At 50.7% G+C, this 26,896-nt stretch overlaps 1 protein-coding gene and 1 non-coding gene across 3 annotated transcripts in view; one reads left to right on the top strand and one right to left on the bottom strand.

Annotated features, from left to right (window-relative positions):
- Positions 1-2,058: 2,058 nt before the first annotated feature.
- On the bottom strand, positions 2,059-2,162 carry LOC128587084 (small nucleolar RNA U13). Its single transcript, XR_008380504.1, has one exon. It is a non-coding gene; the product is annotated as a small nucleolar RNA U13 (small nucleolar RNA).
- Positions 2,163-3,116: 954 nt separating this feature from the next.
- Positions 3,117-26,896, top strand: part of ABCA4 (ATP binding cassette subfamily A member 4) — a 127,422-nt gene continuing 103,642 nt past the window's right edge. Inside the window, exons 1-6 of one of the 2 annotated variants that reach the window (XM_053591519.1) lie at positions 3,117-3,182; positions 10,831-10,924; positions 11,949-12,090; positions 14,464-14,603; positions 19,798-19,925; positions 22,102-22,299. In XM_053591519.1, the coding sequence (XP_053447494.1) occupies positions 3,117-3,182; positions 10,831-10,924; positions 11,949-12,090; positions 14,464-14,603; positions 19,798-19,925; positions 22,102-22,299 (768 nt within the window). Of the gene's footprint in view, positions 3,183-10,830; positions 10,925-11,948; positions 12,091-14,463; positions 14,604-19,797; positions 19,926-22,101; positions 22,300-26,896 lie in introns of those variants that run through there. The other variant, XM_053591518.1, reaches the window with a different exon arrangement.

Genomic DNA, 26,896 nt, shown 5'->3' with positions numbered 1-26,896 from the left:
GCAGATGATGGTGGTGAGTTGGTTCTGGCACATTTTTTCCCTGTCTATAAAGCATTTAACCCCTCTGTACAAAACTCACACCTTTTAAAAAATATTGAAATGTAAAAAAATGAAAAAGTAAAAACTATTCCAGAACAATGTTTACAGGACTGACGTCTGATGGCTACACGCTTCCCTTCCCTTTGGAAGGAGGCAGCCCCTTCACCAGCTGGAGTTCCTCTGCAGCCACGTCACATGCACTCTAAGCTTGGATAAGCCCAGGGCTATCTGCTCACTCACTCCCAGAGCTTCATCTTGCACCTATGTGTTTATAATTCACAAATCTATGTTTCCATCCCAGAAGCTTGTATCAGTAGCTGGTGAATATCTGTGTTCAAATGTCATCACAGGGACTTCAACTTCAGGGTACCAAGTGCAAACTCCTCTCCTCCCCCATTTCCTTCTACGCCCCATCGGCCTTCCACAGGAGCATTCCCTGCTCTGTTGTGAGCACCACAATCTCCCTAACTAGCCGCAAACCCCGTCACTCTAGCTGACTTCTCTCTGTCACCACCCATTTCCAGTAAGCCACCCAGCTCTGCTGCGGCCCCTTCCTTCCAGTCCCTCTTTTCTCCATCGTGACTGTCACTGCCAGTGCCCATGCTCTCTGCTTTCCTTTAATCGTCCCCCACCCTGCTGCCAGCGTGAGCTGACTCCTCTCAGCTGCCACCGCATTAAAATCTTTCATCACCTCCCCGTGATGAAACCCATACTCTGTAGCATGCGGCACGGTCTTGGTGATTCTGCACAGAGCGTGCTTCTGTTTGGGGATGCCCTGTACTTGTGGGGCCCTCGGATTACTTCAGGGGTGCTCAGTAAATCTCAGTTGGATGAATCATCATTATCGTCAATTTTTCAGTCTGGCCTCTGTTTCCCTTTCTAGCCTTCTCTCTCAGCACCCTCCAGCCATCCCCTTCACTCCAGCCAGGCTTCACTTGTGATTTTTCTGGGCAGGAGAAGCTATTCCTGCCTCCCTATCTTTGCACAGAGTTCAGATGACTGACTTGTTCGAGAAACTAGCATTGTCATGTGTGACCCTGAACAGAGTGTTAATCTCACCAGGCTTCGGATTCCTTGTCTGTAAAATAGAGCCAGTATCTACCTCAGAAATCGTAGTGAGTGGTGGTGCCCATGGCTCAGTGGGTAGGGCACCGGCCACATACACTGAGGCTGGCAGGTTCGAACCCAGCTCAGGTCAGCTAAAACGACAATGACAACTGCAACAAAAAAATAGCTGGGCATTGTGGCAGGTGCCTATAGTCCCAGCTACTTGGGAGGCTGAGGCAAGAGAATTGCTTAAGCCCAAGTGTTTGAGGTTGCTGTGAGCTGTGACGCCAAGGCACTCTACTGAGGGCGACATAATGAGACTGTGTCTCGAAAAAAAGAAAGAAACTATAGTGAGGACGGCTGAGCACAATGCCTCACATCTATAATCCTAGCACTCTGGGAGGCTAAGGCAGGAGGATCACTTGAGCTCATGAGTTCAAGACCAGCCTGAGCAAGAGCAAGACCCTGTCTCTATTAAAAATAGAAAAACTAGCTGAGTGTTATGGTACTTGCCTGTAGTCCCAGCTACTCTGCTGGATGAGGCAAGAGGATAGCTTGAGCCCAAGAGTTTGAGGTTGCTGTGAGCTATGATGACACCATGGCACTCTACACAGGTTGACAGAGTGAGACTCTATCTCAAAAAAAAAGAAAGAAAGAAATTGTAGCAAGTAGAAAATAACATGCAAAAGCAGCTTGTAAATCATAAATGGAAATGTTATTTTGTGACTCATCAACGCCTATCTCAATTGCCATTACCTTTTTGACATCCCCAGCAGAAATTCTGTCTCCCTCTACTTGGAAGTCGCGCCAGGCACAGCCTGTGGGCCCTCATGGCTTCTGTCACACAGTCCCTGAGTTCTCCATGGGCCCATGAGCCCTCCCTCTCCCTGAAGTCAGCATCTACTCCTAATCTGCCCTTCCCTCCACCCCTATCGAGGTCTCAGGAACTAGAGTCTTTTTTTTTTTCTTTCATGTCAGACAGGTAATGTGCTAATGTCACAGCAAGGTTTGAGGGAGGCACATCTTTCTCATGCCTGCAAACATCCACACATTGTGTGTAAGAACTATAAAATGATTGTCTTTCAAAGAGAAAAAGCTTCTGACATGTGAGGGAGAAGAGACCCAAAGTTTTGTAGTAAAGAGCCAGCGAAACTCCTGTGAGGGGGAGGCCCCCAGGATCACTGGTCCATCGCCTGACGATGAGTCTGTCCAGCTGGGGTGACAGTAACTGGCCCTCCTGCCGCCTCTCCTCACACCCCCACCTGTGCCACACATTGCCACCAGTCACAGGCTCTGTCCTGCTGAGCCTTGGGGCTCAACACAGCTCCAGGCAGCCAGGACAAGGTGATAGAGTAAACTCAGGGAGCCGCAAATAGCTGGCCTAATGTTGCGTTAGGGCAGTGGTTCTCAACCTTCCTAATGCCACGGCCCTTTAATACAGTTCCTGTGGGTCGTGACCCATAGGTTGAGAACCGCTGCTTTAGGGCAAGATGAAGGGCTAAATGGAAGAGAGATCACTTCAGATCTGCCAGGTGAGTTGACCGGACCTCAAGGGACAGTCAAACCCTGGATGCCAGCTCCTGGGGGGCTATTGTATAAGACAAAAGCCCAGTCTATATTTATGTAAAAAGATTGTGCCCCAAACTTAACAGTGGGTCAGAGAAATCCAAAGGTGGGCATATATTTTTCTCAGGAGCCTCAGGAACCCCAGGAACCCCTCTGCTGGAGGAGAACCCTGAGGGTCTTGGTTTCCCACAAAATGCCCCCACCTCCATTTGCTCAGCCCCAGCCACTTCTGTCTTCAGGGTTCTCACTTCCTAAGAAGGAGCCTCTACAGCGTCTGCCTCCTTTCCTTGGCAAAGGGCTTATGTGTAATTAAAAGGGATTATGCTTTGAAAGGGAAAAACAGCCTTTAATCACCAGGAGAAGGGCACAGCAGCCTGAGCCGGAGGCCCCGAACGCTGTTTGTATCCACTGCTGCCCCTGAGCCTGGCCCTGAGTGGTCTCCTGGTCCTCCCCTGGCCCCCAGAATGGGCTTCGGGAGGCAGATACAGCTTTTGCTCTGGAAGAACTGGACCCTGCGGAAAAGACAAAAGGTAATAGTTACTGTCTCTGGTTTAAAAGTGAGGTGTGAAGCAGTAAGTGTGGGGTGGGCCAGGTAGGGCCTCGCAGCACTGCAGCCACGCTGAGTGGCCTGGGGGCCTCTCACAGGTGACTTTTGCAGGAGTCCTCGGCCATGTGAAAATCTTTCACCCTCTCTGCCTACAAAGTCATTGCCTACCCATCCCTCCCCCTACCTCAGGTCTTAAGCCCACCAGCCCTGTCCACTACCCTCTTGAGCACCCACACCAGGTGGTGGGAGCACCACCAAACCTTGAAGAGCAGGCTCGGGGGAGACATGCATCCTGAGCCAGCGCCCTTGCAACTTGCAACTACAAGGCATGTTGTTTTTTCACATTTTAACGTTTCTGAAATTGGGATACAGCTCACAACCAAGTCACAGTTTAACTGGGCATATTTTTTTCTTTCTCAGTGGTGCAGAAAAATAACAGTGCATCTTACAGCTGATTGCACTCTAGATTCAATGAGATGCAATATATGATTAATCCTGCAGACATTCCCCGAGTTCTTTCAATGAACAGACGTGGGGCTGGGTTAGACTAGGGACCTGTGGGGTAAGACAGAGTCTACCTTGGACCGGATTCTATGCAGGCTGGGAAAATCTGCAGTATGATTGAGACTAAGAATGATGTAAAGTAGCACAGGGCACATCTGTAAGAATGCAAGCGAGAGTCACAGGAGATCAGAGAACCCCAGGGGTGTCCGTGGAAATGCCAGCTGGCCTCTGTACATTACTTTTGGGAAGGGACAAGGAGTGAATATCTAACTATAAAGACATAATGCACTTTGCTGCACCCTTGCCGAGTGGTGTGGAAGCCAAATGGCTAAAGAAGCTGAAAAGAGGAGGGAGGGGTAAAGGATGAGGGCTGGGATTAGAAGCCACCCAGGATGGTAAAGGATGAGGGAGCAGAGGAGGGGGCAGGGGACACCCTCCGGAGGGAAGAAAGCTCAATTCAGAATGGGTCGAAGAAGCTGGGGCAGGGTTGTCCCGAGCATCGGAAGGAAGGTTAGGGAAGAAGTGAAACCAGCTGGTGGAACATCGGAAGCCCTGTGAGGGAGTCTCAGTGAGAGGCTAGTCTGAGAGGATTTATAGGAAAATGTGTTAGCTAAGAACAAAGCCAGCGACCAGAGGGTAACAGAGAACTCTGAGGCATCGTGGGAACTGCAGGATGCGGCCACCACTCCTTCCCCAGGGGTGAGAGAACCAAGGGAAGGAAGAGGAATCATCAAGACCTGGGAACACAGACAGGAGGTCCGCGGAGCTGAAATTAGGACTTGGGAGGAAGGGTTGCCACGAGGCTGCTGCTGGGTGTCTGAGCCTGGTCTCAGGCCCTGCCATGAGGAGGGAGCCCTGGCTGGCTGGTAGGTGTGGAGCCGGGGCTGACAGCTTTATAACCAGCACAAAAGGGAGCTACGGGGGGCACAACCAGCCGTGCACATCAATGGTCCAATGTGTGTGGCCAGGAAGGGAAGCCAAGTCAGAACTGGCCTGTCTGGGAACACGCCGTCTGCAGGCTGCCATCCTCTGCAGAGCCGGTGTCATTCCCACATTAGCTTCAGAGTTTATTCGCTGCCCCCAGGAGTCAAGTGCTGACAGTAATTGGAGACTCAGTCTCTGTTTTCCTGGAGCTTCCCATCTTACACGAAAATACTGACAAAACTAGAACAAGACTCCTTATTAAATTTATTCATGTATTCACTTATACCCGATAATTCCCAGGCACTGCAGCCGGCTCTTGAGTACACAGTGGCAAAGACACAGTTCTTGTCTACATGACGCTTGCAGTCTGTGGATGGCCGAGGAAAATCCAATGTGCCTTGTTTTCCCTTCCCTCTCCTTCCCGCCCTCTCTCCCCCATAAGAAATTAAGATTCTCAGTTCATTTTACTCTCGGTGTGCTTTTTGTAGTCCTCAGAAATTATACCTGAGGACTGTCCCTGCTTTCCAGAAATGATTCTATTCCTGTGGTAAGCGTGTGGCTGTTACAGAGACTATCTGTTTTCAAACAAGTGTGGTTTATCTCCCTTTCCCTGGTATTGGTGGCTGTCCCCTTGTTCAGGGACTCCGCCCTGTCCACAGTCTGCCCCCCAGGTAGATGGAGTCATCAGGCTTTTTTAGGACCTCAATTTCCAGGCCACTGGGATGACATCCAGTGAATGCTGGCCCAGCCCAGGCTTGGGCCACAGGTCATCCCAGTGCCCTGGGAATTGAGGTCTCTATCTGGTGTGCCTCCAGATGGCTGTCCCACAGCTACTACATTCTGGGAGCTTCTAGACTGTCTGGGTAAGATGGGGGGCATGCTCCTTTACCCTGCAGGAACCCTGAGAAGGCTCTGTGGCTCCTTTCTAAGCTTTTGGGTCTTCTGGAAATTTCTGTCTCTAGAAAATGGTCTGGGGTGTTTACTCCGATGAGCAAAGCAAGATTAAAAACACACCAAATTTCCCCAGTCCTTCTCTTCAATCTTTAAGAGCGTAAGATGGAAATCTTCAGATCTTTGCATTCCTCCCTCCTTTTTTTTCTTCCTCTGTTAACATTTGTCAAGTATTACCTAGTGCCTGGCACAGCACTAAGTGTATTACCTCATTTCACCCGCCCAGTGATTCTAGAGAGAGAGACCTCTGTTATCCCCACAGTACTGATGAGGTAACGAGGCTCTGGAGAAGGGGCAGGGATGGTGGAGTTGGGTCTGGGATCCACACCCAAGCCGTGTGACTCCAGGACCACCAAACATGGCCAATACACCTCAGTACCGCCACAGAGCAAGCCCCGTCTAATAGGCTGGTTGTGGATGTCGCCAAGGTGGAGTGACCCTATAATTTAGCATCTAGACTGGGGCAGTTCTGAAAGGGAAAGGGAGCATGGCTGATAATCCCACCAGGACAGTGAACGCAAACTGACTTGGGCCTGGCAAACTGGGATGTGTGTTCGCCCTCTGCCAAGGTGAGCCAGACACAGCCACTGCCCCCCTGGAATTCAGAGCAAGCTCCATGTCTGACCCACGAGCACATGATGTGTATAACGGGGAGTAGGAGAAAGCACGGTGTGGGGCAGAGGATTTGCTCGGAGGGGCTGTGGGGTTGGCAGGCGTGAGAGAAGATGCCCAGAGAGTTTGTCCCTACCCATGTGTTCCCAATAACAAGCACGTCCCTCACTGCTGGAGACAAATCCACACCCTCCCCCACTGGATGCAGACCAGGCCTAAGTCAGGGAGGATGTACAAAGGTCACAGGCAGACCCCTTGGTCCTAAAACCTTGCAGTCTCAGGCCCCTCAGTGTCATCCTCTGGCCCTGGGATTGATGGGATATTTGAGGGAGAGTGGAGGGCTCCTGAGAGCAAGGGCTCATCTTTTCCCAGCCCCCAGACCTGGGCACCTACGACAGCTGTGGCCTTTGTTCTGGGCCCAGCATCAGGCCAGAGGACGTGGCAGGTGCAGGGCTACAGGGCAGGCAGCTCTGAGTGCACCCAGATTCCGGGTCATATTCGTGCAGGCTAAGAATCCCATCCGGTTCCCAGTGCAGAAGGTTGATCCTGTGGCTTCTTTCAAGCCTTGGCTGTACTCTTTGAAATCGGAAACAGAGTGAGGAAAGAAAATCTAACAGCTAAATTCTAAAACAGAGAACACAGCTCTGCCTTGCCAAAAACCCTTCCTCCCTTGTGTGGACTGAATGGTTAAGGGGGGCAGCGAGGAGAGAGAGAGGAAATACCAGTTTGGGAAAAAATTTTCCACCAGCCCCTTCTGAGCCTCAGCTGGGCTTAATTAAAGTTACAGACATGTTTGAAGGGGAGGGTGGGGGAGTGTGAGCAGCCCAGAAACATGTCTTTGATTATACGGTGGAATTTCTCCCTGGGGTATGCCTCGCGCAGTTGTGCAGCAAGCACGAGGCTGCCACTCTGGGCTGGGAGTGCTGAGCGGGACGGGGCAGGAGAAGAGGCTGTTGCGAGGACCAGACCTGCCAGGCCGCTGGTCTTTCTTTATACAGGAGGTGAAATGTGCAATGCAGCCCTCCTCCCCTGAACACACACACGCAGAGTTAGAACAGAAATGCTCACCTCTAAGCAAACTTTTTCAAAGATTATCAACTACTGACCACTGGTTCTCAGCCTCGGCTGTACATTGGAATTATTTGAAAAGTGTTTTTTTAAAAATCCGGATATCCCAGGCCCCAAGATTCTGATGTCACTGACCTAGGGCCTGGCCCAAGACACCATGGTCCTGGCATGCAGCCACAGAAGTCCTGAGCTACAGCAGTGGAGGGCACGGGGCAGAGCTGTGGTGAGAAGATGGGCAAAGCAGTGCCAGTCCTGACCAGACACAGCAGGAGGGAAGGAGGTGCTGGTCCTGCTGCCCACTGAGGGGAGAGCTTTAGGCTGCAGTGCCTTGCATGGGGCAGATACTTTTAAAACACAAGAATGAGGGAGTGAGTGGAGGGGGGAGCATGTCACGAGCATTTCCAAGGAGGGTGAGAAGCACTCGTGTGGGCTGAGAAATTTCACCCAAGGGACAGGTAGGCAAGGTGGGTGGATTTCTTCCTGAAGTGAGCTCCTGTTTACATATGGAGTGGGGACAGCACATGGTCTCTCTCTCAGAAAGCCTCCATGTCTCCAAACTAGCAGCCGAGCAGTTCTGAATCCAGAAAAGGAGGAGACATGCCTGTGCAAATTTTAATGGATCTCTGTGCTCTTCTGCCATGACAATGTGCAGTGTCACCTCTCACCCACAGTGACAGGTACACTGCACATCATCTGCAGTGCTGCTGTGACTCCGATGACAGCCCTGTGAGGCAATTAGTGGCTTGTGTTTATTGAGTGTCACTTTGTGCCAGATCCCGCTGTCCATGTTTGATGTGGTTAACTCATTCTCACAGTTGCTCTGGGAGGCGGGTCCTAGTATCCCCATTTTGCAGATGAGTCCCTTTAGTTAAGAGAGGTTGAATAGGTTACCGAAGGTCATACAGTTAAGATGGAGCAGGCCAGATAGGAGCCCCAGTATTTGGTCCCAGAGTGATGTGCTCTTAACCCTCAGTGCACACTGTAGGAAGAAATAACAGTCCCATTTCATAGATAAGAAAACTGAGACTTGGGTTAAGCAAACCCCAAAATGGCTATTAAGCCAGATCTCTCCACCACTCCCAAAGCAGCATCGATGTTTAGCACACCAGACCTCTCCCAGGTAGACATTGCAACACGGAAGGCAGCCGATGTACATGGTAGAAGGCCAACATTGCAGGCAATTAATTGTCTTGAGGAGGTGTCAAGTGTGTGGAATCTGGTCTGGTTGTCTCATTTCCCTGGGACTTCCGGTTTCATGGCTTGCACATAGCCTGCCAGACTCGCTCCCAGATCTTATCCAGTGATAGGAGTGTCCTGAATGAAGGCAGAAACCAGAGTATACACCCGGGGGGCTGGGGGAGGAGGAGTGCCGTTTGTTACATTTGGGGACTAATGGTGACCCAAAGTTAGGTCACCTCCAGCCTTCCCAGAGAGGCCTCCCAGACCAGTCTTGACAAAGGCTCACTCATTTCACAGGTATTTATTGAGCACCTATTATGAGCCCCACCTGTGTGAGGTGCTGGAATCACAGTAGTGACCAGGACAGATGTGATCACTGCTCTCAGGAAGCTTACAGCCCCAAGGGCTCCACCTACTTGCAGAAGTAGTGACCCTGAAGTGTGCTGAGTGATAAGAAAGGGCAGTCCGGGCAGCTGGAGGAGTTCTGTGTGTGGTCAGGGACTGATGTTAGCAGTGAGATGGGGCTGGGGGTGGGCAGAGGCCCCGCCCGGACAAGCTTGATCTGCATGTCCTGGGGGAGCTGCCAACAGTCTGATGCCAACAAGTGTGCTTGGAGTCAGTCCCCTCAGCACCCAGTGGGAACTGTCCAATATTTTGTTTTGCCATCTTGTGGGAGAAGGCGTAGCAGGAGCTCTGAAAAAATGAGTGTCTTAAAGAAAATCTATGATTATTTCTTCTTCCCTGTACATATCTTAAGTAAAACATTTTATAAAAAGTGATAACTGTATAATCATCACCTGCACCTACACAGTTTTTGCTTTTTCTTCAATGCATGATCAATTTCCCTACCAATGTATTTTCTAATCTATTATAATTCAGTTGCCAGAAGATCATTGTTTAAAAAAGCAGAAGGGAAGGGGGGAAGCATGGGGGGAGGGAGGGTGATTGGTGGGATCACACCTACGGTGAATCTTACAAGGGTACATGTGAAACTTCCTAAATGTAGAATATAAATGTCTTAACACAATAACTAAGAAAATGCCAGGAAAGCTATGTTAACCAGTGTGATGAAAATATGCCAAATGGTCTATAAAACCAGTGCATGGTGCCCCATGATTGCATTAATGTACACAGCTATGATTTAATAATAAATAATTTTTTTAAAAAAGGCAGAACATGGTTTATCCTTATTCACAGAAAAGGAATAAATACTGTTGAGCACTTGCTATGGAGTCCCCCATTTTGCTAAGATCCTATTTACATTTCTTTGAAAGGAAAACAATAAAAGGTTACATTAAGACTATGCATATAGCCCCTCTCTGATCTCTATAAATTTAAGTTTCTATTCGTGATGAGCTGCTAAAAATCTCCTTTGGATCTTATGAGTTGTCTTCTTCAGGTTTCTGGAGCAGGAGGTGGGGAGGAGAACTATTACATTCCCCATTCACATTCCCCCTCTCCCTTCCCCTCCACACTTCCACACCTCCTCCAGCCCTGTGTACAGTGTCACAAAGCAGGGCCTGCAACTGTCAACTGGCTCTTCCTTTGGAGTCAAGGTTCCTTAAGGTTTAAACTGAACATAAATTTAAATATCAATTTCAACCCTATGTTGACATCTGCAGCCTCTTCCCGTGTGAAAGCCCATGCCAGTATGCCCTGCTTTGTTTCTTGAATCTACAGAAATTGTTGAGGGAAAAATGCTGGCAAGCTAGATTTTGTTGACTTTGCTGTGGATCCCAGTACTTCAAAGTCACTTACTCATTCAACGACCACATGTACAGGTCTACTATGTGCTACAAGGCAAGGTCGCAGGCTGGGGCAGAGAGGGCCCTGGTCCTGGAGACAGGGTTCTGATGCTATTGGTGACCCATGCCTTTGGGTCACCTCCAGCTTTCCCAGAGAGGCCTCCCAGACCAGTCTTGATGGGACTATGGTTCTGATGCTGTCACTGCTGATGTGACATTGCACGGGTCGCCAGCCCTCCGTGGGCCTCTTTCCTCCTTCACAGAGACGTTGCAATGAGATGTTTACTTCCTGCAGCATCTGTGTTACTGGGAATGCTGGAGAAAGGCAGCTTGGTCGGGCCCCAGTGAGTCAGAATCTGCCCAGCAACATCAGGTGCCCTGAATCCCCCATTCCTGAGCCTCCTTCCTGCTAACGTAGTTTTTAAAATAGAGACAGAATAGAGCCCGGGTGGACACTAAATGTGGCTGGTACAATAAATCAGATAGAGGCAGCGCAGGAGGAAGGATAAAAGAAGGAAGATCTTTAGGTAAATATTTCAGAGCCCGAGTCCTACTGTACACTCGTACAGAGAGGGTGACGTGAGAGTGTCTGCTTGGCTTATGTTTCCTTAGCACCACTGGCCTTTCCCTCTTGTTTCATTTTTCCAGATTCGCTTTGTGGTAGAAATCGCGTGGCCTTTATCTTTATTCCTGGTCTTGATCTGGTTAAGGAATGCCAACCCGCTCTACAGCCAACACGAATGTAAGCACAGCAGGGAAGCCTGGGCGAGCCTGGAAGAAACTAGAAAGGTCTTGGGGTTGGGGGTGCAGGGATTGGCCCTGCTTACCTTCATTTCAGATGTTCAATGCATAAAACAGAGATTCATCAGCATTATATAAATTTTTATTCCTACCCATTCTAAGCAAATACTTACATGTGGTTACTTAAGGACTGTCCAATTTTTTTGTTTGCTTTTCATATCTGAACTCATGCTTTAAAGAGAATGGATTAAAGATGAGTTCTCTAAAATGCTTTCGAGACCCATTTAGGGAATTTGTTATACACAGAGAAAAATGAGAAGCGATACTTAATAAAATATTACTTCTTGGACCCCTGAGGTGTCTGAGGACCTAGGCTGAGCCTGGGGAAAGCCTCTTCCATGCTCTCCTGTTCCGGAGGACGTTTCCTCTGGCTCTGGGGCAGGATGACCTCTCCATCTAGGCAGCTGATGCGGAAGCCTCGGGAGCAGTGCGAAGCTCCATCTCCCCCAGCCTCTGGCTCAGGAGTGGCAGGCCCCAAGCCCCAGAATCAACCTCCTGTCTGTGAAGGAGGTGACTCCTTTACCTCAGTCCCCACCTCCCCAGGAGCCCACACCCTGCGGCCTTGCAGCTGCCTTGGGGCTGGGTGCTCACTAGGAGCTATTGACCGCATAGGCGAGCCTCTTCTCCTCCAGCATCAGAAGCCTCCTGGACCCTCCCCAAGTTTATACCTCTCTGCCCCTCCCACCAACAGAATGATTTGTCCCCCACTCTCCTTTACTTCTGCACTGCTGTCCAGGCCTCTGCCAGGCCCTCTGTCTGTCCCCCTACTTCACCAGGAGCTTAGGGGAGGAGCCTGGTCTCCAGCACCCCACGCAGGGCCTGGCGTGTGTTAGATGTCCCTGCTTCTGAAACGTTGATGAATGAAGGAGAGTAGCAGGGCCCCTTCCCGCAGAGGCTTCAGGGCTAGGGCTGCATCTGTGTTTGTCTCCGTGACTAACTTCTGGTCCTCCTTTCCTGTTTTAAAGGCCATTTTCCCAATAAGGCGATGCCCTCAGCAGGACTGCTGCCGTGGCTGCAGGGGATTTTCTGTAATGTGAACAATCCTTGTTTTCAAAGCCCCACCCCAGGCGAATCTCCTGGAATCGTGTCAAACTATAATAACTCCATGTAAGTGCTGAGATGCCACCACCCCGGGAAGGAGGTTGCACACCCTTGCATTGCTGCCCTGTGCCGACTGCATGCGCATCCAGAGCGCACGGCACTGGAAGTGTATTTGTGGGTTGCTGAGTCCCGAATTTCTGAGGAGCAGAACAGATTTCCCCTCTGGAATCTTTTATTACTATCAGGACACTTGGGGAGAAAGCTCCAAACTAAGGCCACATGGACACAGTTTTTGGTCCTTATGTCCCTAAGATGTGACCTGGAGTTTGATGGCAGCCCCCCATGGAGCTGTGTCCACTGCCTCCTGGTCACCCACCTGCTTTGGTGGAGACTCTGGGTGAGAAACATCCAGTGCCCCTCACCTCATCAGCCCCGATGGCATTATTCCTTGAAAAGCCTTCTCAGATTTCTAAGGTCTAAGAAATATGTCAAGGGCATTGAAAGGGAAATGAAATTAGATTTACAGGATGAAGTTCCTTCTTGGGAGAAAAAGACAAATTCCAAATCTTTTGCTGTGACTGTGTCAGCGCCTTGTGTGGTGAGGTCTTGGGACCTGGCTCTAGTACAGTGGTTCTCAACCGTGAGGCTGACAAGCATTCTGAAAAGCTGGTGAAACCTGATGGCCCCTCTTCAAAGAAAAATGGATGCAGGCAAAACGTGACATTGTACATATGATTTCAGGGACCTGGAGCTTGTGGACTCCAGGTTAATACATTGCAAGTCAAGTGGTGTGAGCATGTCCTGTGGACAGAGGCTCATGGATGTGCACAGGGCCATCCTTACCTGCTCTGCTGACCTTGAGTCACACTTCATGAAGGTTATACCTGGAGGTCACCAACCAGGGCTTGTTGGGGACCAAACTTTACCCTACTGTGTAAATAACAGGTCAGGGTGAAACAGAGATTTGATTATTTCAGTTTATTCCTTAGATGAGCTCAATATAATTTCTCCAGGATGAATCTGCATTTAAACTTTTTTTAAAAAGGACATTTTGACAGATCAGCCTGAACTTGGAGGTGGCCTTCTCTACTGGGAACAAACTATGGTTGCTTGTGCCCTATACTGGCACAGTTGAGTAGTTGTGACAGAGACAGTGTGGTCTGCAAGCATTTAATAGTTACCTATTTGCTGACTCCTAGATTATGGAGAGAGAGGAGGGAACAGCTGTCTTCCTAGAAAGCCCTGGCTGGGTTCACATCCCTGCAAGCGCTGCCTTGACGTTTTAGTTTACAGTGTGCACATTCTCCTGAGACACCCTGAGATTCCTGAAAGAACTCCTCCTGGATGCACCAAAGAGCCATGCCCGCCATCCAGAGACCCATGGGGTAGTGCAGTGGGGTCAGGGAGGCTGTGTGGAGCTCTGGCGGAGCTGGCCTTGGCCATGTTTGTGGGTTCTACTGAGAAAGACTGGGGTGGAAATCAGCAAGGGACTCCAGACTGCAGCTGCCCCTGGCATTTGAACGTAGAAAGCTGGGTTCCATGGTTCATATACACATTGTGGGGAAAATATTAGCTTGTTCAAGGTTCTTCTGCTTACAAGGCACAGAAATACATTCAAACAGGCTCGGGCCCCAGAAGGAAATGTATGACTTGGATACTAGACCTTCTCACAAAGGCCAAGGTGGCAAGGCAGGGCTCAGGAGAGGGGGGCCAGGAAATGGAGAGCCATCAAGAGTCGCTTCCTCAGCTCTCTTCCATCTGGGCCTGCAAGGTCCAGCCCCTCTGCTTCTCTGAACCATCCACTGTGGTTGCCTCTCTCCATGGCCCATCTCCCCTGCTCCTCAACACCTGGGCTGCTGCTGGTCACCCAGTCCACAGCACCCTGACTTGGGCAATCAGAAGAGCACCCTAAATACCATTCCAATTCCTGGGAGCAAATCTGGTTGGCCCAGCTTTGTTCTCCCCATTTGATCATCCTCGGCAGAGGTATGTGCATGCACATGTGTGTGTAATTGTGTGGAATGCCTTTTGGGATGCTTGTCAGCCCCACAGGTTCAGAACCACTGTGCTAGAGCAACCCTGTGGTGGGTAGAAGGGCGGATCTCAGAGAAGCGGTGAGGGCCTGGAAGACCCTCCTATATTATGTACCAATATCCCCACACTTAAGGCTTCTCTGGACAAGAGCCACACAGAGCATGGGTTTGGGAGCTGATCTGTCTCTGACCTGGAAGACTGAGCTGATCTCTCACATTCCTGCCATGTGGCTGCCTATGTGTGTGTACAGGAAGTAAAATCTCTCTCCTTCTGCCTTGGCAGGACTTTAAGGGTACATAATGTAGAAGCTGTGTCATGGTATCCTAAATATAGTGCACGGTGTTGTTATTACTATAAAAATGATAGGTATTTCTTTATTGATGTAATATATCCGTCCTTCTCCAGCTTAGCAAGGGTGTATCGAGATTTTCGGGAACTCCTCCTGGATGCACCAGAGAGCCAGCACCTTGGCCATATTTGGGCAGAGCTCCGAACCTTGTCCCATTTCATGGGCACCCTCCAGACTCACCCCGAGAGAATCGCAGGTAAGCTGGGCTTCAGTGCTTGCAATTGTCACTTGCCTCACTCATCAGAGAGACTCAAGATATAGGAAAAATGGGAAGATTTGATGAAAAAGACATTGAAGGAGGCGGGAAGGGATGGGCTGCAGAGGCCACAGGAGGATCTCCTTAGAGAAGATCCACGCCAGGAAGGGAGAGGCAGGATGCTAGGAAAGAGGGCAGGAAAGGGCTCATCCCAGGGGACTCTAGAGGCAAAAGAAAAATGCCAGAGAGATGGCATTCTGGGAAGCATGCGGCTAGGTCAAGGGCAGGGAGAGAGGTGTTTGCAGAGTTTGATAGGCGGTTTTCCACAGCTGAGAGAGAGAGCTTTCCTGGAACACGTAGAAACAAGGCCACATACCAGTGCAGAGCCAGGGAGACAGACCGCGTGTTACCATGACATCACACCTGTCACTGCACTGTTCTACCCAGTAGTACTTAGCACCCGGGCCCCGAGGCAGAGCAGGTAGAGATGGGGAGGTGCAGGGCTGGGGCATGGAGGGAGGCACCCCAGAAGGTCGAGCAGGCACAGGGCTGAAGGCCATGACTGGACCACTGCATCAGGCCCATGTGGCATGAGGAGGGACGAGAAGCCAGAGGGACTAACATGGGCTTAGGGGAGTGGAGTGGAGGTCTCATGGGCTCCATGGCCCTGTGTAAGTGACTGAGGTCAGAAAGTGAAATATGCGAATTCAGGATTTCAAAGGCAGGGTAGGTGGGCAGAAGGCATTCAGAAGCCCCGGAATGCAGCTGTGATGAAGCGTAGCAAGGACAGTGGCATGGTGAGGGGAGGCGCGGGGATGAGGGGCAGGCTGCTGGCACTCACATGGGCACAGCAGGTGTGCAGACAGATAGTGTGGGCAGGCGCCTGGGCAGACAGCAGTGAGGAGGACGGATGGAAGAGTTGGTCTCTCCTCTCCAGGGGAAAATTCAGGAACCCACAGAAACCAACAGCCGTCATGACATCAGTGTGTCATGACTTTGAAAGTCTAGGAGGATGTTGTGTGGCACCACATCTTAGTAGGCTCCTCTGAGGACAGCTAGAGGGACAGGGCATGGCAGCTGGAACCCCTTCTTGAGAGGGGTGTAAATGAAGGGCTAAGAGGAATTGAAGCCTCCGAGAATGGAGTGATTACTGCAGCCTGGAGTGTGGACAGTGCCCTCCAAGAAAAGGCTGCGAGGAGAGGGAAGATTGTTCAGAGAACAGGGCTTCAAGGCTGGAAAATTGTAGTTTGAGCTCCTAGGATGGATGGGAGGTGACGCAAAGGATGACCTTGGAGGTTGACAAGGATGAGGAAGGGCATGGCAGGTACTGAAGAGAACAGCTTTTGTTCTGAGTTCTAAACAACACAAGTGGGAAATGGCTCGAGTCAGCCCCTCGGCTCCCCCCACGCTGTGTGGCTTCTTCAACATAGCAGACATTGGGCACCTGCTGCCAGCCAGGCTCTGGGCTCCTCTCCAGGATCGGAGAGGTAAGTTGGGCCCAGTGCCTGCCCTCAGAGGGCTCACGGGGCAGATGTGGACAGAGAGGAGCGAGCGGGCAATGACCATAGCATGTGGGGTGCCCGGTGGAGGAGAGTAGGGGGCTTCAGGATACAGGGAGTCAGTAGGAGAAACATCTCCAAAGATATCACTTCTCCTCCCATCCGACCCCTCTGCCTTCTCTCCCCACGGGAGCAAAGAATAACAGGAGTATGTTCAGACTGTAGGTTAAGGTTGCTTAATTGCATTCTAATTGCTTCAAAAATAGTAAAGCATAGACTTTCTGTGGTTATTTTCTGCAAACCACATTATAAACACTACATTCTTTGCTGCTCTGAGTAGGACAGTTTATTTTAGTGAGCTCAAGTTTAAAGAACCTTATAAGGTATGAGTATAATTAGCGTTTTAATGGTAAGACACTAACCCCCACCCCAGTGACCAACTAGAAAGTATTTTTTTCCAATTTTAAACAAGCAGATGGGGACATGGGCTGTCTGACTCTCAATGTGACTATACAGCTCACGCATCTCGTAAGGTCTGTGATGAGGCAGGCATTTCATTCAAGTGTCTGATCATCACTTGAGCCTTGCTGGAGGGAAGTATAAAGGAAGTAATTTCAAACCACAATTTCTCTGTGGTTTTTACAATGTGTATATGAGAACCAAAATCATTACTTCTCAACCCCAAAGCAGGACCAATTTCAAGTTGGTATTCTAGTAGGCCTTTCCACAAGCCAGCGGGCTGTGGGTGAAAGTCCCTGACAGGAGGTGGGTCTGGGGCACAGGCTCAGGGAAGGCCTGTCAAGGTGCCCCAAGGGCTGGGGACACAGTGTCTAGAATCTCTGACCTCCGTGGCTGTGAGAGGGGACAGGGATCCATCTCCAAGTGAGGGACATAGTTTCTGAAAGAATTCCAGGCTGGGGAGTGAAGTCCACTGTTGGGTCCACAGACTATTTCCGAGTCACCTGGGAACGTTGCTCACTGTGAACGTGGCATCCTCGGCCCAAAGCCAAGCCTTTGAAAGTGAGGTGGGCATGTGACGCAGTGGTGTGCTTTTGCCTGTCAGTTCCTCGTCACCTGGGAAAGTAAGCCAGTGGCTGACCCAGGCAGCATTCTCCTTTCTTAGCAAACCTGTAGTGCTGCATTCTCAGCAGGGGAGGATTAATGGAAAGAGCCCCCTCCCTTCTCACCCCCAAGCAAGCTCTGTGGTCTCTCAATCATCTTTCCAACACCTTCCTCCTGTGAGCCCCACGCATTCCGCAAACACCTCCCCTCCCGCCCCAGCCCTCAGCTCCCCTCAGCTCCGTGGGCCTCAGCAGCCCCCACTCCCAGCCTCTAATCTTCCCAGGGTAGAGAACAAGAAGAACCACATTTTTAACTAAATTTATTTTGCTTTCCTCAGGCCCCCAGTTGGCATTTCTCCCTCAGGAGTCTAGCGAGACTCTGTCTGGTATCGGCCACCACTTGCGCCGGGGCCCAGCTCTGGCTGCAGGGCGGCCTCAGCCTCCTCAGGTGCACGGTGAGCCAGCGCTCCTCCCCTGCTCCTAGGGCCACCAGGGCCCAGTCACCTGGGTGGTCTGTTGCACAATGCCTGGCAAAATCCCGCCCTGGCTTCCCTTGTTTTGCCCCTTTTCCCTCCCAAGCATTTGTATGTAAGTTCAGGTGAGTGAGTTAAAGAATAACTAAGAGATAAACAGCCAGATGAGGTCCTGACTTTCAGGTCAAGACAACAAGTATTTACTGGGTGCCTCTTGTCACTCGACAGTCACTTATTGAGACCCTGATTTGATGTCAGGCTCTATTGCTGCATGTCAGAGAGAGGTGACCTCAAGGGCTTACGTCTGTGTGGCCAGCACTGCTGGGTGCAATGGGGTGTGTAATGAAAGCAGGGTCCATTGCCCCAACTCTTAGGAGGTGTGTGTGTGTGTGTGTGTGTGTTGTGGATGGTGCTCCTGGATCACAGGCACACAAGGCTGATACACAGGAGTAACTGGGAGAAGAACAATTGAGCTGCCCCCAGGGGCAGCCTGGTTTGAAGGTAATAAGACTTATGTCATGAGAAAGGAAGGGAGACAGGACTAACAGAACAGCCCCCTCTCAGAGCCCTCCTCCCACCTTGGGGTCCCATGTTCGGGTCCTACCATAGCCCTTCGACTTCTGTGCAAAGAGGAATGATGTGGGCTACCGGTTGGCAGAACACCCAAGGGCACCCACCAGGGCAAGAAACTCTACCATGGAGTGGACCCCTAGGACTGGTGGCACCTGCCCTCACTGCATGGGCAGGCCTGTGGGACAGATCCTAGACCTTCTCAGAGGAATTACCAGCAGTGTTGATCTGGACGAAGCACTGTATGGGGAAGGCATAGCCTGAGAATGGAAAGGGTGGCTGCCAGGCATTTGGGGGGCAGGCTTCTTGGCTGCTTGGGGAGGAGAGAATTTGGAAAGGAAGAGGATAGGATGCCAGAGAATTGGGCACAGGAAGGAATGGGGCTTGTGATGGTTAGAGTTTGTCAGAGAAGAACCAGGAGATGAACAGCCAGCCGGGCCCCTGGAGTGCTTGGGGCACAGAGACCAGGATTTTCACACGACCCAATGCTTCCCTTTGTGTTGAATGGCTCTGTGGAGGTCTGGACCTGTCAGGCTCTTCCCTGGCCAGCGCCTCGTGAACTGCAGCAGTGGCCAGCTTGAGACCAAGTGCTGGCCCTGAAACGGGTGGAGGAGGGGGTGCTGGTGTGAATCCCCTGGGTGTGGTAAGAATAATGTTACTGGCATCAGAACAAGCATTTATTGAGTGCTCGCTGTTTCCAGGCCTGGGAGCTCTGAGCACTTACTTCCTCACTGTACATCACTCCCACAGCAGTCCTGGGAGATGGATGCTGGGAGAGGCTCAGCTGCATACCCAAAGGTCACCTTCACTGTGACGAGACCCTTCTGTCTCTTTAGAAAGTAGCTCCTGCTTGCTGTGGGCTTTGAGGGGAGGGAGAGCATGTAAGGGGGTCATGGGGCAAGCCCTTGCACTGGGCCATCTCCTCTTCCCACCTCTAGCTCTCAAAAAACCTATCTCCCTTAGTCCATGTCAACAATCTGAGCATCTCAACCTGAACTGAAGTGGCAGAAAGGCTAAGAAGGGTCCTCTACCCCATCCCCATGACAATGGCATTGTGGGCAGAGCACACACCTCCTACAGTCCTACATGATGGTGGGGGGGTTCTCAACCACCATTGACCTTTGGGGCCAGATAATTCTTTGTTTGTCCTCTGTATTGTGGGATGTTCAGCAGCACCCCTGGTCTCTACCTGCCCGCACCTCCCCAGCTCTGACAACCAGAAATGTCTTCAGATATTGCCAAATATTCCTGGGGGGACAAAGAAGCCCTGCTCCAGCTCCCTGCCCCACCCTCTTGAGTAGCACTGTTCTAGGCCAACCCCACAGAGCATCTGACACCCCCACCCACCCTGGCCCCCTTTTTCTAGCCTCTGTGACTTCTCACGAAACTGTGCCCAGCTGCTTCAGCAGCAAATATGCAGTGGTGCTGGTGATAGCCCACTGGCAAGCTGCCACCCCCCAGGGCTCCCCAAGAGCCCGAGAACAGAGCCTTCTTCTGAGAGTCAAATTAGAAATGTTTCCAATCACTTCTAGCTGTTTGCCCTTTCTGACCCATCTCCCCTTCAACACTCTGTTCTTTCATCCTTGTCCAGGAAAAGGAATACGAATAAGGGATATCCTAAAAGATGAAGAGACGCTGACACTATTTCTCATAAAAAACATCGGCCTGTCTGACTCAGTTGTCTACCTTCTGGTCAACTCTCAAGTCCGTCCTGAGCAGGTAGGTGGATGTCCTTGGACGGGCGGCCGAGTGAGGCTTCCACACTCAGGGGCCATGACCTATACCCCATATGTAGACGAACACTGAGGGGTCGCCTGAGCCAGTGCACACTCTCATCACAGGGCTCTGGAGCCGCACACCTCCCAGCAACATTTAAAGCCTCTCAGGGTTTTATCACTGGAAGGAACCTTAGGGGTCATGTGGCTCGACCTCCTCTTATAGGTGAGGAAACAAAAGTCTACTCATTTATTCAGCAAATATTTCGGAGCATGGGCTGAACAAGACAGGCAAAGCCCCAGAACCTGGGTAACTGTCACATAGCAGAGGACCTGTCATGAGTCTCAGTTGTGACAGGTGCTGGGAGGGCAGTCCACCAGAAGCAGGCATTCGAGGGGGACGGCCAGGTGAGGAATAGGGTAGTCTTAAATGGGAGCCCGGGAAAGGCTATTTGAGGAGAGTTGACAGGAAAGAAGGCGGCCAGGCAAGCTGAGAGGAGGGTTGGGGGCTGAGACTCTGGCAGGGAAGGCCCGTGTGTGCTACAGTGGCCTCCTGAGGGCCCAGCGCCGGATGCTGCCTCTTTCCTGGACCACTTTCTTCTCCACGCCCAGAAAACTCCTCCTTCTGCTTGCCAGAGCATTTCTGACCTGTACCCCTTAAAGTGCTTTCTGTCCCTTTTAATAATCTCCTGTATCTATACAGAACGTTTTCCCTACTGACACATGACTGTCACATCTGTTAGCTCCTTCTTCCCTTGTGACAAACCTGAAATGGGTCAAACAGGTGGGGAGACTTGGGTGTCCCGTGATGGGGTGATTTGTGCACAGCTATAGGGCTGGAAATGGCCAGAGCCAGAGCAGAGTCCAGGTCTTCTCCATTCGATCCAGTGTTTCCTACCCTAGTTCAGTGGCTCTTGAATTTCAAAGAGCTTGCTAGGAATGCAAATCCCCAGGCCCCAACCCAGACCGAGTCCAGCACTCTGGGATGGGGCCCAGCGATCTGCGTTTGAATAAGCTTTCCAGGTGGTTCTGCTGCCTCCCGGCCCCCAGCCTGGGTTTAGGTTCTTAGTGTGATGAACACAGTAAGAATGTGAGATGGGCAGTGGCCAACTCCCTGGGGCCAGCTCTGCTCCTCCTCCAGACTCCCTGGGAGACACAGCAGAACGTCAGGGCCTGTGGCCGTCCCGACATAATCTGAGCCAGAGGAAGGGGGCCCCTGCCCTGCCTGGTCAGGACGCTCCTGGAAGGAGGTTTTCATGCCGGTTCTCAGCACAGTGCAGCCCACACCTGCTCTTCTGGTTTCTCAGAGGTTTTCACAGAGACTAGACAAGGGGAGCTGAGGGTCAGCCCAGGGGCAGCGTGAGCGCAGCCCCACAGTGCCCAGGCCCTGCCCAGTCCTCCCTCACCAGTGTCGGCAACAGCCACAGCTTGTTTTCACCTTTGCTTTCTCTTCAGCTCATAAAACTCAAGCCCTGGCAATGCCTGTGATGACTTCCAGTTGGTAATAAAAGGCAGATGGAGATAAGGGCAGGAATTTAGGGGAAATTTCTCTCCAGTTCCTTGCTGATGTGACGTTTGGCGTTTAGTGCCATGCCTCTGGTATCAGGGCTGAGGCCTTTCATGTGGGAGAACAAGGGCCCGGGTCCCCAGATTGTGCCTGTAGTCAGCGTTACTAGCTCTGATTAGCTTAGGCGCCCCCATCAACAAGCCTGAGTCCCCATTCGCCTGTGAGGCCTGACCTACCCACCTGATCTGCATACCCAGCTTCCTCTGTGACCCCGGGGCCCACCTGGTTTCTCAGCCCCTTGGTCCATGCACCAGCCTCTCTTCTAACCACCAGTCTCCACCTGGCACCATGCCTCCTCCTCACCAGAATTGTCAGTGGGAGGCCAAGGCAGGATGGTCTTGAACTCCTGAACCTAAGCAATCTACCTGCCTCAGCCTTCCAGAGTGCTAAAATTACAGGCATGAGCCACTGCGCCCGGGTCCTCTTCCACATTTAGAGAATCCTTGTGATAACATTGAACCCACTCAGAAAATCCAAAATCATCTGTGTATTTAAAACCAGCTCCTTAGCCGGTTTGTCCCCCTTGCCCTATAACATGATGCATCCTCAGTTCTGTGGGTCGGTACTTGGACGTCCCTTTCCCTACCACAGTGTTGCCTCCTCCTCTCTGCAGTTTGCTCATGGAGTCCCGGACCTGGCGCTAAAGGACATCGCCTGCAGCAAGGCCCTCCTGGAGCGCTTCATCATCTTCAGCCAGCGACACGGGGCAGAGACAGTGCGCCACGCCATGTGTCCCCTCTCCCAGGGTACCCTCCAGTGGGTAGAGGATGCTCTCTATGCCAACGTGGACTTCTTCAAGCTCTTCCGGGTGGTAAGAGAGGGGTGTAGCTGCACTGGAAGGTGATTCCTCAGCAGCTGGGCCTCATGAGTTGATCTTGGGGACAGCACGAGCCTAATGTTCAGGACAATCCTTGACAAAGCTCTGGACTCCCAGGACCCAATATAGTATTTCTAGAACAGTGGTTTCAGGGATCCAGAAATCTCTATTCGGTTGCCATTAGCTATGTGGTTGTTGGGTGTTTGTGTCAACTTCAAACACGGGCTAAATCCTCTTTACCTCTTCGACCAGTGTCGGGGAGGAAGGAGGTGGCTTGGTTTGACTCCCTGCCTTACCATTTCCTAGCTGGGTGATTGCGGGCAAGGCATTTAACCTTTCCTGAGCCCATTACTCATCTAAACAAAATACAGAGTCTCAGGGAAGATACAGGAAAAAATGGATGCAAAGTATTTAACACATGGCAGTAAAGGAGGGCTTTGTGCTCTTTCCTCTGGGGCTGGTGTCAACCTCAAAGGCTGCTGTTTCTAGATGGAAAAAAATGATAGAGAAAGTTTCATAGTCTCAAAAATTGGGAAAGCCTTGAGCTCAACCCTCAACTCAGACAGACTGCTTAGGACCTGACAATATATCCTCCCTCACTGGAAGGATAAAATGAGAAAGAATTATATAAAAGAGGTACAGAGGTTCTCAAAGTGCAGAGTGCATGAAAATCATCAAAGGAGGGGACCAAAGATGCAGGTTCTAAGTTCCCCAGCCCAGAGACTCTAACCAGGGAACTGGGTTGGGCTCAGGAGATTCCGATCGGGGTCATTATAGGCCACACTCTCAGAAACACTGAAAATCTGAATCTTTCAGTACAGATAATACATGTAGTATTTCTAGCACTGAGTTGTGTTTTTTCTTCTACCTACATTTTAATTTCTGGACCGTCAATCACTAAGAACTTGATGGGGAAATTTGTCTTTTGCCTTTTTTATGGATACTCTCTCGAATCCCAGCAATCTCACACTCAGATTGTCTTACAAAGCGAGCTGAAGGCTTTTAAAATGAAATCAAATAAGCAAGACCCCCCAGTTTCTGGCAGTGTTTACCTCCTCCTCCTCCCTTCCAAAGTGTGACTTTCCCTTAGCAAGTTACTCTATAATTTTCCCAGCTCATAAGGGTGGGCCTCCAGAGTGGAAAAGAGGGGTCAGGACCTAGGAATCCCCCATCACGGCAAGCCCAGGACCTCAGGTGAGGTTTCTCCCAGGAAGAATAAAAAGCCACGTGGTCCAAATGTCTCTGTCCAAAATTTGAAAAGGAACCCCATTTTGGACACCACGTTCCTTGGTTTCTTTTCAGAATCAGACAGAAAAGTGAGTAAAGTGACAAAGATCCCTTATTCTGGGCAGCTGAAGTCAGCTAGGAGACCAGCGCCTGTGTTTGCAGAGCCGTCAGAGGCTCCCTGGTAGGTGTTCTTGGCCCTGTGTGCTCTGCAGAATGGGCAGAGTAAACAATGCTTGTGTACCTAGGCTTTGCTGGCAGGGCCCAGGATTGTGCAATCCTCTTGTCAGTATGATGGAAATGGGGTCATCCTTCTCTTCTTGAAGCACCACGGGCACCAGTATACGTAACTTCACATTCTGGTGCATGACCATCGATTCTGGAAGGACAGACCTGGATACAGCAGGATAAATGGACACCCAGGCAAAACTTCCCATGGGTGACTGGACCCAAAAAACTCAGGTCACTGGTTTCAGAATGTTTATTCGACAAGCCTTTCCTTTCCTTCTGCCCTTAGCGCTGTCTTGGCAAACTCTAAAGTTCAGAAACCCTGGGCTGACTGACCATTTGCCCTTGCTGACCTCAGGTGGGTCCCAGGTCCTCACTTGCTGCCTCTGTATGTGTGTCCAGTGCTGGACCTGTGTTGTGCACCTGCGAGGGGCCAGGCACAGTGCCAAGGCCGAGGCTCCAACCACAAACCTCCTGCTCCCGCTGCACTCACGGTAGACCAAAAACAAGTAGACAGGCCATTTCACAGCAGCGCAGCTTGGCAAGGTCGGAGCCAGCAACATTTGTCCCCAGGCTTGGCTGCACATCGGATCACCTAGGGAGCTTTTAGAAACTTCAAATGCTTGGCTCCCACCCCTAGAGTTTCTGAGTCTGTTGGCCTAGGGCACAGCCTAGACTTCACTATTTTTAAGTGTCCTAAGATAATTTCAATGTCCAGCCAGGATTAAGAATTCCTGACCTAGGACATAGAAATTTGATTTATGATCTCAATTTTTGTAGATGACACAAAGCAATTATAGCCCCAAATACCTCTGAAGCTTCAAGAATGGTGATTTGATCACCCCTAAGACCAGGGTGCCGTGGAGACACATCCTCCTTCCCGCATGTTAACAAGCAGGTGAGCTGAGAGCCTGCAGTGGACCCAGCCCCTACCTAGAGGGGAAAGCCCCAGTGGAGACGGGCCTTGGTTGGCCTCTGAGGACTATGCCTCCTTGCTGTCCTCGCACTCCTGTTTCTGTTTCTGTGGCAAAAGACCTAACCAAAGCAGGACACAGGCCCCCAAGCAAAGAAGACAAACACTCTGTCTAGTCTTCGGGTGCCCTTGAAATGTGCTTTTACAAACAGACTATGTTTTTAAAAAGATACACTAACAAAAAAATCTAAAAGAAATTGCAGGCATTTAAATGGGCTTTGAATTTATTGCTCCTGTACCCATCCTATTTGCATTTGTAGAAAAACAAGCCTGAGGCAGGCACAGGAAGGCTTAGGAAAGACCCTCCGACCCTCTGAGTGGAGCTGGCCGGCTGAGAGGGCAGGGACACGGCTGTTATTGCAGCTGGCTGGCCAGCAGCCACACCGAGCTGCGTGCAGGAGGCCGTGCCTTCTGTCCCAGGCTGTTTCCCATAGGCACGTGGGCCAGTGAGTAAATAAGGTTGTATTAAATACCAAATCAGTTCTCCTTAATGAAGAAAGAGGGAAAAATCTCAGTAAACCACTGTGACAGCACCTGCCCTGTTGTGTAAGGAGCTGGGAGTGTGGGTGCAACCTCCCAGGCCCGGGAACCTGCGGGGCTCAGAGAATCGGAGAGGGGGTTGTGAGGTTAGCACCAACTGAGACCAGCTGTGTTTTCCTCAGTTCCTTGGAGATCAGAAGTGAGTGTTGTCATCCTCGAATAATCCAAATACTGTCCCCACGTCATTACTCCACCCCATCTATCCCCCCACACACACTCACACCATCCACACACCACTGCACAAGTTCACTTGCAAGTGTGGGCACACACAAATTGGTGACCTTGGTGGGCTGAGAAGACACAAGAAGCCAGGTGACTGGATTTTCTCTAAGGAAGTTCAGTGCCTCCTGCTTTCACCTCAGCTGAGACAGTTTGAAGGAGCTTGTCTTCACCTGTAGCCTTTTCAGGCTCAACACCCCCAGCTTGAAACCCAGAAGCTCAGCCTTGGGCCCAAGGTATCATTACTGCCAACACTACCTGAAATGTTTTGCACCTCGTAAAAAAATGGAGTGTCAGTTTCGGGTGAGGGGCTGGGAGGTTTCCCATCTGATTTGGCCCAAGGCAGCATGGCCCTCCCACCCCTCCTCCGCCTCCCTCCTCCCCTCTCCCCTCTGCAATCCTTCCTGTTTTCTCTCTGTCTCTGGTGCACAGCTTTGAAATCTTGCTGAGAAGCAAATCTGTCCCTTCTGCTTTGAATGTTTATTTGTGGAAGTTCGGCAGGAGAACCGAGGCGGGTGCCAAGGCCTGCCATGGTGCTGGGAAATCTGAGTTTGCCGCCTTCCCCCCTTCTCAGAGGATGTTGATGGAGGAAATTTGGCCTCCCCGGCCTTTTGGCTCACAGTTTTCCCCTTTGTGAAAGCTTCCAGTGCCCATGATTCAGCTTTCTCTCCCTTCCCTCGGCTACTACTCTATTGTGGTTTTTGCTTTTCTGACTTGATTTCACCTACCTCTCTTTGGCTAAGGGGTGGCTGAACCTTGAGTTCCAGGGAAGGGAAAGGTCTGGTCCTGGGGTCCTGACTGCATGTTCCTGTCAATGTCCTGTGTCGTTCTTGGCTTTGCTCCCTGCATACCTGAGTTGCTGGGGATATGCGTGGGTGGACTGTCCCTGTCCATGGAGAGCCAGTCCTGGGTCCCACTCTCTGGGTCATTCATTGCAGTTTGTTAAATTTCAGCTATGTGCTTCAATTTGCGGATGGAGATGGCGGTGTCAAGAGGCTCTGGGAAAGCCCCCGAGCCTCCAGGGTTTTACAATGAGGTCCTGTTAATAACTCAACCTCATGATTTCCTCTTTCGATTTCTAAATCGCTGGATTGTCAACTTTCTCCCTCTTCTGTGTGAGGGTTTGGGAGGGAAGGCGATGCCTGAGTGTTTTGGCACCACCTGAAAGCAGCAGAACTGTTGGGAGGGAAACAAAACTTAAGTCAGAAAATAGAAAAAAACTACTTTTTTTTGAAAAATGCTAAACCACAAGAAGTATATTTGACTTACAGCATTAGTATTTGTTCTGCCACTATCTAAAAAAAAATCTGTGCCTATTACAATCAAAATTCTCTTGGGTGAATGAATTTCAGTAAAGAAGAAATCAATAAATGGAAAAGAGAAGCTTTCATGGACTCCGACTTTAGA

The sequence above is a fragment of the Nycticebus coucang genome, chromosome 5, assembly GCF_027406575.1.
Source record: "Nycticebus coucang isolate mNycCou1 chromosome 5, mNycCou1.pri, whole genome shotgun sequence".
Taxonomy (NCBI): Eukaryota; Metazoa; Chordata; class Mammalia; order Primates; family Lorisidae; genus Nycticebus; species Nycticebus coucang.
Note: the sequence above shows the minus strand (reverse complement) of the source record. Positions and strands in the feature narration are given on the sequence as shown.